The 13,838-nt window shown below is 51.4% G+C and overlaps 1 protein-coding gene across 3 annotated transcripts in view; it reads left to right on the forward strand.

The window, feature by feature from the left end:
- rptor (regulatory associated protein of MTOR, complex 1) overlaps nt 1-13,838 on the forward strand; it is a 151,651-nt gene that overhangs the window by 97,115 nt on the left and 40,698 nt on the right. For all 3 annotated transcript variants that reach the window (XM_079730641.1, XM_079730643.1, XM_079730642.1), the window contains exons 18-22: nt 1,066-1,206; nt 1,993-2,113; nt 2,659-2,799; nt 5,966-6,121; nt 12,765-12,883. In XM_079730641.1, coding sequence (XP_079586767.1) covers nt 1,066-1,206; nt 1,993-2,113; nt 2,659-2,799; nt 5,966-6,121; nt 12,765-12,883 — 678 coding nt within the window. The remainder of the gene's footprint in view (nt 1-1,065; nt 1,207-1,992; nt 2,114-2,658; nt 2,800-5,965; nt 6,122-12,764; nt 12,884-13,838) is intronic.

A 13,838-nucleotide genomic window follows, 5' to 3' on the forward strand; every position in this document is an offset into this window, starting at 1 on the left:
AAATTTATAGTCGCCCCTGAAATGAAGTTGTACTTTTTCACCTTGTTAGCCTCCACAGTCAATCACAACGCTGAATGAAACATTGATAAACAGGAAATCTGTTTTAGTTCCTTTACATCCAAACCCAATAAGCACCACTTTTCCCACTGTTAAAAGTGTTTACAACTTTATTTATACACTTTTCATACACAAGGCAGACTCCAAGTGTTTCACATTGAAATATCGTCGTACAATAAAATGAAATAATAATAGAAAATGGATAAATAAAAGAAAACCAAGCTAAAGTAAAAAAATAAATACATGCATTGTAGAAAGTTCAATGTATTTAAGATTTACCAGAAAGCTAAAGCAAACGTGCAATAAAATAAAGTAATAAAATAGATAAGAAAGAAAACAAAGGCAAAGTCTTTTTTTTTTTTTTTAGAAAGTGCAATTTATTTAAGATTAAGCAGAAAGCTAAAGCAAACATAAAAGTCTTCAGTCCTGTTTTAAAAGTGATCAGAGTTCTAGATGGAATCAGAAGATGAACTGAACCCCTGAATTTCCCCTCATTTGAAGCCAGCATAGTGCTAGAACATAGCATTGCCACTCATCACTCCATCCCATCCCTTTGTTTTACCTCCTTGTCATCCCAGGCAAAATTCCCATTTTATTTGCAAATGCTTAATTTTACTGATATGGGAAAGCCAATTTTGTTAACAAAGATGAACTGCGTTTATGAAGCACTTTCCAACCAGTGACCACTCAAAGCGCTTTACAATATTGCCTAACATTCCCCCATTCACACACACATTCATACACCGACGGCGGTGTCAGCCACGCAGGGTGACAGCCAGCTCGTCGGGATCAGTTAGGGCGACGTGTCTCGCTCAGGGACACCTCGACACTCAGCTCAGACGAGTCGGGGGGTCGGACCAGTAACCTTCCGGTCACCAGCCGACCCCGCTCTACCTCTCGAACCACATGCCGCCCAAAGACAAAAGGAGGGAGGGCTGTTTGCCCCAGTGAGGGACAGCAGGGTACGATGGCCGCGTGTCTAACAGGGGTTCCACCGTGTGTCCCCAGGTGAGGTGTGCCGCGGTCTTCGCTCTGGGCACCTTTGTAGGGAACTCTGGGGAGCGGACGGACCACTCCACCACCATCGACCACAACGTGGCAATGATGCTGGCGCAGCTCATCAACGACGGCAGTCCGGTGGTCCGCAAGGTGCCTGCAACACGCACACGCACGCACCCACATGCACGGACATATGCACACACGGACGCACACACACGCACACGGACACGCAGACTCACACAGGCACACACACACGCAGACGCACACACGGACACACACACACACACACACACGGACATGCACACACAGACACGCAGACCCACACAGGCACACACACACACACACGTACGTATGCACACACCGAGACAGACAGACACACAGACACAGACGGACAGACACACACACACTTGCATCATTAAGACATTCTCATTTACGTCTCTTGTTTTTATTGTTGTTCTTGGTAAAAAGCTAATGCCATCGTACAGTACCCCATTAAATGTGCTACAAAGTGCCTTGCAGATAATAAGATGAAGCCAGTACGTCCATGAAATGCCAGTTATAGTAAAATTCTACAACTTACTCAATGATTATCTTATCCAAATGGCAAAGTTTGGGTAATTACCGAAGTAGCCCACATTATATGTGGATGAGTAATGGTGTTAGTCTCTTTTGTGTGTGTGTGTGTCTGTTGGTCTGTGTGTGTGTGTGTGTGTGTCTGCTGGTCTGTGCCTGTGCCTCTGTGTGTGTGTGTGTGTGTGTGTGTGTCTGTCCGTTCGTCCGTCCGTCCGTCTGTGTGTGTGTGTGTGTTTGTGTCTGTCTCTCTGTCTGTCGGTGTGTGTGTGTCTGTCTCTCTGTATGTCCGTGTGTCCGTCCGTCTGTCCGTCTGTGTGTGTGTGTGTGTGTGCGTGTGCGCGTGTGTGTGTGTGTCCTGAGCAGGAGCTGGTGGTGGCTCTCAGTCACCTGGTGGTCCAGTATGAGAGTAACTTCTGCACCGTGGCGCTGCAGTTCATCGAGGAGGAGAAGAACTACTCTGTCCCCTCGCCAGCCAACACAGCCGGTACAGCGCACGCACACACACACGCATGGAGGCACGCACATACACACACATTGAGGCACGCACATACACACGCATGGATTTTTTTAAACTGTTGAACCTGAACAGCTAGTTGGGAAACAGATGATGGTGTGATGGAGCCACCCCTTTACTTCTAGTTGGAGTAGAGGAAATGAATGGCTCTTGTTCTATTTAACCAGAGGCCATGTCCCTCCGTCATTGTAAGAAGGACCCAGTCCTCACACCCTCTCACCCCTGAGGTGAACGTGGTGTAGTGAACGTGGCGTGGTGAACGTGGCGTAGTGAACGTGGTGAACTAGTGTAGTGAACGTGGCGTAGTGAACGTGGCGTAGTGAACGTGGCGTAGTGAACGTGGTGAACTAGTGTAGTGAACGTGGCGTAGTGAACGTGGCGTGGTGAACGTGGCGTGGTGAACGTGGCGTGGTGAACGTGGCGTGGTGAACGTGGCGTGGTGAACGCGGCGTAGTGAACGTGGCGTAGTGAACGTGGCGTAGTGGCGTAGTGAACGGGGCTGTGTGTCTCCTCAGAGCCGGGCAACCTGACCCCGGGGCGGGACGGCCCGGCCGTCCCCCGCCTGCGCTCCGTCAACTCCTACACCAACATCCGGGCTGCCACCTCCGCCCGCAACCTCAACAAGAGCCTGCAGAACCTCAACGTCAACGAGGAGGGTAGGCCCCGCACGCACACACACACACACACACACACACACACACACACACACACACACACACACACACACACACACACACACACACACACACACACGCACATGCATGCACGCACGCTCACACACAAACATGCACATGCATGCACGCACGCTCACACACAATGCTCACACACACAATGCTCTCTCACTCAATCACTCTCTCTCTCTCTCTCTCTCTCTCTCTCTCTCTCTCTCTCTCTCTCTCTCTCTCTCTCTCTCTCTCTCTCTCTCTCTCTCTCACTTTCACACACACACACACACACACACACACACACACACACACCCTCGATGCTCCCATAAGCCCTGGAACACAGATATAACGACGGTCTCAGGAATGCCGATGACTCCACAGGAGGGGGTAAAAAAAAGTGCGTGCCTTCCAGTCTTTCTGTTGTCTAAATGAAACGAGGAAACGCGACGATGAAGACGGGTTGAACCGGCAGCGGCCCGTCGCGGGGGCGGGGAAATGTTCCCGCCCACGTCAGCCGTAGATCGTGAACGTCAGCGTTCCCGGGCCCCAGCCCTGCCATCAGTCATGAACGGGAGCGCCGAGTGACCCAGTGAGCGTCGACACAGCGCTCCTCTTCATCATCGGGGGGGAGGGGCCACAACCTGCTCACTCAGCATCACACTAATCACCTGGACGTTAACGGGGGGGGGACTGTCCTCGTTAGGAGGAAGGCGCGGGCCTAATTGATCTGTGATCAATTAGGGCACGCATATCTCACACCGGATTATGGACGTCAGTGTTTTTCTTTTCGATATAGGGAGTGGCTCTTTTGATTGCGATTCGGTATGCTCTGTTGATGGCTTTGTTGACTGCTGACTCCGTACTAACTGGCGACAATTTATAAACATATGAATCCACAGCGAGTGCCTCATCTCTCGTGCTTTGCCCCGTACACAAACAATTAGCGTAGATACATGGTAAATGGACTGCATTTACACAGCGCTTTTCTAACGAGTTGCCGCTCAAAGCGCTTTACAATACTGCCACAATAACCTTCACACATTCATGCTGCAAACATTCACACAGCGACGGCGGTGTCAAACCATGCACAGCGACAGCCAGCTCTTCGGGAGCAGTCAGGGTGAGGCGTCTCGCTCAGGGACACCTGGACACTCAGCTAGGGGGAGCCGGGGATCAAACCAGTAACCTTCCGGGTACCAGCCAACCCGCTCTACCTCCTGAGCCACATGCCGCTAGATCTCCGTTGGTCGTGCGTTGTCTTAATGTGAACGGCCTCCCTCCCCCTCCCCCGCCAGCATGACTCCCCTCGTGGTGTCACCACGTGTGAGGGATGCCTGAACCCAGACTGGCTGTAAATCAGCCGCTGGCGCCGCGCCGGTGGCTAACCTACCGTGTTGTGGCACCTTTCTAATCCATGGTGGCGGCCGCTGACCAATGTTCGTCATTAACGACCAGCGGGGGGGCGGCACGGTGCGATTTGGTTCCCCTCCGAGCGCAGGGATAGTACGCTAATAGGAGGGTGTGTGCTGGTTGGTTTGCTATGGGTCACCCTCATGCGAGGGTGATTCAGTGGACTATAAAAAAAAAAAAATGTTGGTAGTATTTCCTTTTGCATTTTTCCTTTTTTTATTCCTTTTAATTTTTCTCTTTATTTTCTTTTTTCTTTTTAGAGTATGATACCTTTCGGTTTAGATTGTCTTAACTGTTTAAAATTGTATTATTGTAACCATTACTTTATCCTGGTTGTGCCATGGTGTTACCTGCTCTTGCGTTCTGCCTTTGTAATGTAAATCATAAATCACCTGTCCAGATACACCAGATAAACGGATCAAATCAAAATAATCCAACATGGGCGATAGCCGGGTCGAATGAGGGTCACCTTGTGAGAGGAAATACAGGGGAGCGTTAAGCTGTCAATCACACTGAGCACTGAAGACGTTGCTGGAAGACTAAGTTAGCAACCTTCACATTTATTAGCTTTCCTCTTCCTTTCCACTTTTGCATCGGGAGAAAGTGTTTGATGTCGAGACAAAACACGGCCGTTGTGTTGCAGAGCAGCTAATCCTCTCTTTTAGCCTCATTCCACTGATACAATCTCCAGATCACGACTTCTTATATACCAGTGGTTCCCAACCTTTTCTCGTGGATTGTGACCCCATTTCCAAACATTAACTTTTGTGCATTTACTCCCACAAAAATAGCTTGGGAGTAGATGCATTGGTATTACTAACGTTGTTAGTAATACTTATGTCACCGTGAACCCTAGTCACATCTCTCTACTGCAATTAGCAGTAGAGCGATTAGCAGCAACTGTGATTAGCAGTAGTTTCAACTTCAATACTTTAATTTCCAAATGCACAGGATATACAATTATAAAAAGGTTTAGCCATAATGTGTGATGAAATATCTAGAGCTCATGTCAGCATTTCGTGCGACCCCAGATTCACATCACGGGACCCCAAGTGGGCCCCGACTCCCAGGTTGGGAACCACTGCTACAGGGGGAACAAGATTGGGGCACTTTCTGCTTAGAGTGCTTCAGGATGCAGCTTCTCATGATGAGACATGGAGCCATCTCTCTATCTTTGGTGACACCCCGCCCGCTCCTCATTGATTGATCACCCGCTGCTTTCTGAGAGGTTAACCGCCTCCAAAAGTTGCACTATTTTTCACTCTTTTGGCAGGGACTTTTCCAACGCCTGACTCATGCGCCTCAATTTAAATGCATGTGGTTCAGTGGACCTGTCTCGCTTAGTGTCTCCGCACGTCCCCGTCCCCCGTTCCCCGTTCCCATCAAACTTTTCTGTGTTGAACCACGCGTTCTGTGGGAGAAGAAGTTATGAGTTATATATATTATCCCAAACGTAGAACTCTGTTCTTTTGGACTCGTCTTTCATAATAAGCACGAGTTGATTTTTTTTTTTAAGTTGCTCGCATATGTTGATACCACACTAACTGTGTGTGTGTCTCCGTCTGTGTGTGTGTGTGTGTCTCTGTGTGTGTGTCTCTCTTTGTGTATGTGTGTCTCTCTCTGTGTGTGTGTTTCTGTGTGTGTGTGTGTGTCTCTGTCTGTGTGTGTGTGTGTGTGTGTGTGTGTGTGTGTGTGTGTGTGTGTCTCTCTGTGTGTGTGTGTGTCTGTGTGTGTGTGTGGGCCCCAGGGGGCCCGGTGCCCTTCTCCCCAGGTAACCTGAGCACCAGCAGCAGCGCCAGCAGCACCCTGGGGAGCCCGGACAACGACGAGTACATCCTCTCCTTCGAGACCGTCGACAAGATGAGACGGGTCTCCTCCTACTCCTCGCTCAACTCCCTCATAGGTACCCCCCCCCCCCCACACACGCACACGCGCACACACACACACACACACACACACACACACACACACACACACACACACACACACACACACACACACACACACACACGCACACGCGTACACGCACGCACACACTCTCGCTCTCCTTACTCAGGTACCCCTCAACACATTCACTCACTCACGACTCCTCACTGAACTCCCTCTAAGGTACGCCCCCCCACACACAAACTCTCTCTCTCTCTCTCTCGTTCTCTCTCTCTCGTTCTCTCTCTCTCGTTCGTTCTCTCTCTCGTTCTCTCTCGTTCTCTCTCTCGTTCTCCCTCTCTCTCCCCCTCTCTCTCTCTCTCTCTCGTTCGCTCTCTATCTCGTACGTTCTCTCTCTCGTTCTCTCTCTTGTTCTCTCTCTCGTTCTCCCTCTCTCTCTCTCTCTCTCTCTCTCTCTCTCTCTCTCTCTCTCTCTCTCTCTCGCTCTCTCTCTCTCTAGTTCTCTCTCTCTCTCTCTCTCTCGTCTTCTTCAGCTCCTCAGTGCAGCACGTTTAATCCTGTTCAGTTCCCCACTGATGAGGTCCAGTTCAAACCGGGTCCGGTAGAAAGACCGCTGGCCATCTCGCGGACCTCCTGTACCGAACAAAGACGGACAAAACGACGATGGGGTCGCCCGTGGCACAAAATCTGCAGTGTGTGTGTGTGTGAGCTTTGGTGTGTGTATGGGTGCGTGTGTGTGTGTGAAGGGGCTGTAAGTGGAAAGGTGCAAAGAGCCAGGCCCAGAGGCGACAGGGCGGCACCAGCCATCCCAGCGGAGGCCATTAAAGTGCTTTACCTTGTACTCACTGAACCCTGCATCCCCAGCTCTCTTCCCCCCCACCCTCCCCCATCCTGATGACTGGCGTGCACGGCCATCTGTCCTGACAGATAGGGTCTGGGGTGGGCGTGGGTGTGTGTCCAAGCAGAGGATCCATTAACTCAATCCCAGCCCCGGGGGGGAACCTGTGTGAGAGTGGGGGGGATTCCCTCTGATGGGACATGTTTCCTGGCGGTCGTGTCCTTCACGGCGGGTGGAGTCCCCCCCACTGCTGCTGGGTTCTTCAGGGGGTGTGGGCAGCAGCTGAAATATCTGTTAAAGGTGAAATATTACACCACCAGGTGTGAGTGTGATTAGCCGTTACAAGCCGTTTGGAAAATCCGCCTCTTCTGACATCACAAGTGGGCGTGTCCACCTAGATGTATGACGTATAGATGAGCGTTTGCTACAGTCCACTGGGTATGCTGGTAGACTGATCTATCCAGGGTACATCAAGGTGGACACGCCCACTTGTGATGTCAGAAGAGGCCAATCACTATAATATGTCACCTTAAAGTTCCTGTGGGAGACCGACCAAGGGGTAAGTGCAGTGCAGAACACAACACAACAAAGACTCTGTTTGCAATTTAAGTTCTTGTCACTCTTGGTTTAAGAACAAGTCGTACATCTGAACTGGTTTCCCGACCCATTGATTCTCCCGTGCTCATTTTAGTTTTTTATCGCTGTAGCAATGAACAACGATTTCCTCTGGAACAATCCCTCGCGCGTCCTTCATGTTGCATAAGGCATCACGCAGGACACCGTAGAAGGACGCAGACACAGGGTTACTGGCCACTGCTGAAAGGGCGGCAGGTGACTCAGGAGGTAGAGCGGGGTTGGCTGGTAACCAGACGGTTGCTAGTTCAATCCCCGGCTCATCCTAACATCGAGGTGTCCCTGAGCGAGGCACCTCACCCTGACTGATCCCGACGAGCTGGCTGTCGCCCTGCGTGGCTGACACCGCCGTCGGTGGGTGAATGCGTGCGTGAAAGGCTGAATCTTCGGCGACATTGTAAAGCACTTTGAGTGGGCCACTGGTGAGAAGAGCGCTGCATGAATGCAGTCGTTTTGGACCGTGCATGTTGGAGATACAACAGTCGTGGAACCGCACACTCCAACACATGCACCCAGTTTCCGGGCGACCTCGGCCCAATTAGTCAGAACCCTTCATTAAGTCATCCCATTCCCCCATAGGCCCGCTGCGGCCAGACGGCGCGGTTTTTTCGTGTGTAAATCAGGTCTAATCCCTCATTTATCAGGTGCCTGGGGCAAGGAGACGGTAGGAGCCCCGCTCAGCCGCTGGCGCCTCGCGTTCCCTTTCGTTCGGCGCCTCGCCCGCCACGCTTGGCATTCCACGTGCGTGGGAACCTTTCGCCAGCCGTTTGGCGGGCGCTAGATGTCGACGCCCCTGTATACACGGGTTGAACCTGTGTGTGTGTGTTGACGCGGTGCCTCTGCCACATGGGGAATGAGCCCCTTGCCCCCTAGTGTGTGTGTGTGTGTCTTTTGTTTGTGTGTGTATTTGTGTGTATCATGTGTCTGAGCATTTGTGTGTGTGTGTGTGTGTGTCTGAGCACGTGTGTGTGTGTGTGGGTGCACGTCTGTGTGTGTGTGGGTGCGCGTCTGTGTGTGTGCGTGTGAGTGTTTGGGGACTTCCCCCGCGCGCGATGCTGCGTGTAACTGCACCGATCCATGCCGGCTGAGTTTTTTACGAACAAAACAAAGCAGTTACCAATGCGGTGCTACGGTCGGGTGACCAATGGGCCGAGGCTGCATCGCGGACGTGCGTCGTGAGTTAACGTGGGGAACACAATGTGCTACGCAACGGCTCTGTGAGCTACGGGCCGGAACCGGCATTGGTTGAGGTGGCTTGTTTATGTTTATGCCCCAGCCCTCGTGAAGTAGTGTAGGTAGGAGCCAGGCTGTATTTTTTTATGCGGTGGGGACTTCCTCTGTGGTTAGTCATCGATGCGGTGTGAAGCAGATGGGTCAATAGAAGACCCACTCACACACGAGATTATAAGGAGGCTGTTCCAGACACTGTTCATTTTGACAGCAAGTTTGGATTTAGTTTTAGTCAGACGTTTTTTAATCTGAATTGTTTAATTGTTAGTTTTAATGTAGTTTTAGTTGACTAAATATCAAAACAAACTGGTTAAAGTGTAAAGCATTATTCAAACGTTTCTCTAGAATTACCCAACTCAGACATTTCCGCTTTCATAGGCATTCGTTGACAAACGTGTCAATAGATTTCGTCATAGTTTATGTCATCATAATTCGATTTTTATTTAGTTATCGTCTCGTTTTCGTCAGTGAAAAAACGAAAAGACGAAAACTATGACGACAATTGTTTGTCAACTAAATGAACACCGGTTCAAGACGTGTCTAATGGAGAAAGGGGAAATGATGTGGCTTCTGAAAATATGCACCGACAACAGGCGAATCATTTATTAGATAACTGTTTCCGTGTTATGTTGATGAAGATATTGTTCTGTTTGTGCGCTGATTGATTCAGATACATTCACCCATGATTAGTTTTTCCATTTTGTTAGCTTTTGTCGATTGCCTCGATTTGTTTCTTATGACCGTGCTGTGATTGGCTTGTTAATTACATTGAGCGAATGCGTGCCGTTTTTATTTTTACTGATTTGCGCATAAAACATGTTAAACCACAGCAGTGCTGCGTTATGAATGGCTTGAGCACCCACGCAGGTCCGTATTGCTCATCTATATCACGTGTGTGTGTATTGAACAGGATTCGACAGCCATCCTATTAGCTGTGTGTGTGTGTGAATGAACAGGATTCAACAGCCGTCCTATTAGCTGTGTGTGTGTGGGTGGGTGTGTGGGTGGGTGTGTGTGTTTGAGTGTGCGAATAAATAGCCATCTCCTTATGCTGGTTACTGGGCTGGTCTCGGAACACCCTACTCATTTTTTAGATGATTGTGAACAGAGGTTTTTTTGCCAGATAACCTGTACCTTATTTGTGTGTGTGTGTGTGTGTGTGTGTGTGTGTGTGTGTGTGTGTCGGATCACCATATCCACGTTGGCATTTATGTCTGTCCCCGTCGGGGCTCGGCTAGCTTTGTGCCTGTGTCAGTGGGTTTCAGAGGCCATTTGAAAGGGAAGCAGAACGATGTGATCCAGTGACTGCTTACCGTGCTTTAAGCCCCCCGGAGAAAAATATCAAACCTGTGAACTCGTATGCCCTCCAACCACCTAGTTGATGCATCCCCTCTTCAGTGCGTTGGCAGGGCGGTGGACCATCCCATGAAAAACACAACAAACAACAAAGTTCCGAACGCTCTGTCGACGTTTTTGTCGACAGAGCGGGGTTCGGTAAAAAAGTGCTCCGAGGTGTCTGAAACGATGCACACGTCACCTTGTATTTTTGGAGATGAATCTTCAAAGGAAGACATAAAAATAAACCAGGGTGGGGTTAATCAGGGCAGCGGTGCACTGCGCTGCTCTGGCTGTAAAGAGGAGAGCACCCGCTCCCCTACCCCACAGCGCGTGATAGGGGGAAACGCGCGGGCAAGCGGCAGATGGTGTGATTGTTTGTGGGCCGCTGTAATGTGGCGCAGCAGATCCGGCGCTACGCCGCCGCCCTGCTCCACATCCATCACGGGGCGCTTTGCTGCTACTGCCTTGGCCGACGCCCGGCCTAGCGCTCTCACATTATATCCCGGAGCCTCCGGCTACAGCTCTAATCACCTCTTTAACGCGCCTACTCGTTCGCTCGCTCGCTCGCTCGCTCATTTCCACTTGAGCCTCCTCCCTCTCTTTTCCATTTTCTCAATTTCCCTTCCCCTCCTCGGCTCTTGTGTGTACTCTGCCTTCTCGTCAGCCCCCCCCCCCCCCCCCCCCCCCGCTGCTGATTCATGTGTGAGCAGAGCTTAGCACGAGCCGATCACGATGAGGAGAGGAACGTGTAACACACAGAGATGGTGGTGATGGAAGGGCCGGGGCTGACTCTGAAGAGGCTTTGAGTCGAGATGTTCCTGTGATGAGGACTAGGAGCTGGGAGGAGATTGGACGTGGGGTGGAGGAGGCTGAGGAGGAGCAGGAGGAATGCTGAAGACTAGGACCTGGGGAGGAGATGGGAGGTTGGGGAGAGGAGGAGGAGGAGGAGGTATGGTGAAGACTAGGACCTGGGGAGGAGATGGGACATGGGGAGAGGCGGAGAATGAGGAGGTATGGTGAGGACTAGAACTAGGGCATGGGAAGAGATGGGAGGTGGGGGAGAGGAGGAGGTGGTATGGTGAGGACTAGGACCTGGGAGAAGAAGACGTACAGGAGAGGAGGAGGAGGAGGAGGAAGGAGATGAGAGCAGACTCGGACATTGTCACCCCCCAGCATTTCCACTGCTGACACTGAGGAAGGCAAAGCGGCAAAGAAACAAACCAGCATTATGACTCACAGAACAACGGCAATGGAAGTAATGATAAATAACGAGAATAACTTTATTTGAATCGTCACATGTTGACAAAGTGAGCCGGGGAGAGATATGCAGGGAATGCGCTGCGGATTCGGGTGAGGTCTCGCTGCAGAATCAGTCGACCGACAGGAACTCAAACCCGGAGGGTATGGTCGTCTCACAGGGAGGCTGGCTTGAGGACTGGTTTTCAGCGCAGCACCTCTACCTCCACTGTCTCTCTCTCTGTGTCTCTCTCTCCCTCTCCCTCTCTCTCCCTCTCTCGCTCTCTCTCCCTCTCTCTCTCTCTCTCTCCCTCTCTCCCTCACTCTCTCCCTCTCTCTCCCTCACTCCCTCTCTCTCTCTCTCCCTCTCCATCTCTCTCTCTCTCTCTCTCTCTCCCTCTCTCTCCCTCCCTCCCTCTCTCTCCCTCTCCCTCCCTCTCCCTCTCCCTCTCCCTCTCCCTCTATCCCTCTCTCCCTCTCTCTCCCTCTCTCTCTCTCTCTCTCTCTCTCTCTCCCTCTCTCTCTCTCTCTCTCCCTCGCTCTCTCTCTCACCCTCTCCCATAAAGCCGTATCAGCAGTTCTGCTGAATCGCGCTGACTTGAGCGACAGAGCAGCAAAGGGGGAGCAGAGGGCAACATGAAAAAGGGAGAAAAAAAAGACATGAATAAATAAACAATCACAGAAAGAAAAAAGGTGTAAAGGGGGGGGGGGGGGGGGGGGCAGTTGTCATCGTCAACATCAACTAGCCACGGAGGAACGGTGAGGCGGGAACATACGTGATGCCGCCTTGTGATTTGTGGTCATGAGAATGATTACAGCTGTCAGCCAACGGGGCTCCAGTAGAAGCAGAGGGCAATTAACAACAGCTGGCCCGCGCTTCGTTTCCACCTCTGTTATTCCCTCAGTGTGTGTGTGTGTGTGTGTGTGTGTGTGTGTGTGTGTGTGTGTGTGTGTGAGTGCCTGTGTGCGCGTGTGTGCTGAGGAATGGGGAAAGCGAAACGGTGAACGGTGAACGGTGAATTAGCCTGTTCTCCCACCTGATCCAAGCAGGCGGAGGGAGTAGAGATCACCGGGTAAAGGCCTTGGGGTGGATGGGCCGCTGCTAACGAGGTGGCAGTCCATTAACACGGAGCGGTTGGCGCTGGGGCGCTAACATAATCCAATGGAGGGGAGGGGTTGATTTCAGCCAGACCTTCTCTGAGTGGGGCAGCCGCCTGCGCACCTGTACTCCGACATGTTGTTCACGCAACATCCATTATTTAACGGTTATAGCTATCATGTTGGTTCATTATCATATTTATTTTGATATTGTTGTATTGGTCTTGCTCATTGAAATGACTTGAAAATGCCTAAAAGCTTACTGTGTGTGTGTGTGTTCCATCAGGTGTGTCCTTCAACAGCGTCTACACCCAGATCTGGAGGGTGCTGCTCCACCTGGCTGCGGACCCCTTCCCAGAGGTCTCTGACCTGGCCATGAAGGTCCTCAACAGCATCGCGTACAAGGTAAAACCCCTCCTCCTCCTCCTCCTCCTCCTCCTCCTCCTCCTTCTTCTTTCTTCTTCTCCTCCTCCTCCTTCTTCTTTCTTCTTCTCCTCCTCCTCCTTCACCACCATCTTCTCCTCCTCCTCCTCCTCCTCCTCATCCTCCACCACCATCTTCTCCTCCACCACCATCTTCTCCTCCTCCTCCTCCTCCTCCTTCTTTCTTCTTCTCCTCCTCCTCCACCTCCTCCTCCTCCTTCTTTCTTCTTCTCCTCCTCCTCCACCTCCTCCTCCTCCTTCTTTCTTCTTCTCCTCCTCCTCCACCTCCTCCTCCTCCTTCTTTCTTCTTCTCCACCTTCTCCTCCTCCTCCTCCTCCTTCTCCACCATCTTCTCCTCCTCCTTCTCCTTCACCACCATCTTCTCCTCCACCTTCTCCTCCTCCTCCTTCTTTCTTCTTCTCCTCCTCCTCCTCCTCCTCCTCCTCCACCACCATCTTCTCCTCCTCCACCACCATCACCATCTTCTCCTCCTCCTCCTCCTCCTTCACCACCATCTTCTCCTCCTCCTCCTCCTCCTCCTCCTTCTTTCTTCTCCTCCTCCACCTCCTCCTCCTCCTCCTCCTCCTCCTTCTTTCTTCTTCTCCTCCTCCTCCTCCACCTTCTCCTCCTCCTCCTCCTCCTCCTCCTCCTCCTCCTCCTCCTCCACCTCCTGCTCGGGGCTCCTCCCCTGTGTGGCAGGTGGCTCTCCATCCTGGATGTTGCTAGGGCACAAGACAGACACTTTGTTCTGCTTGATCCGTGCCGTGATTTATCGATCTGAAGAAGAATGAGGTGATTCCTGTAACCGTGATGACGGCTGACACTTGGGCGTCTCAGACGTCTTCATCGCTAGACCATTAGCATGGTTACACCTTGTTCTGTTGTGACGACCCTCCCTGCCAGAGCCCTGTTTCTGACCCCCCCCACTGTTAGCCGAT

The sequence above is a fragment of the Pollachius pollachius genome (genome assembly GCF_949987615.1).
Source record: "Pollachius pollachius genome assembly, chromosome: 2".
Lineage (NCBI taxonomy): Eukaryota > Metazoa > Chordata > Actinopteri > Gadiformes > Gadidae > Pollachius > Pollachius pollachius.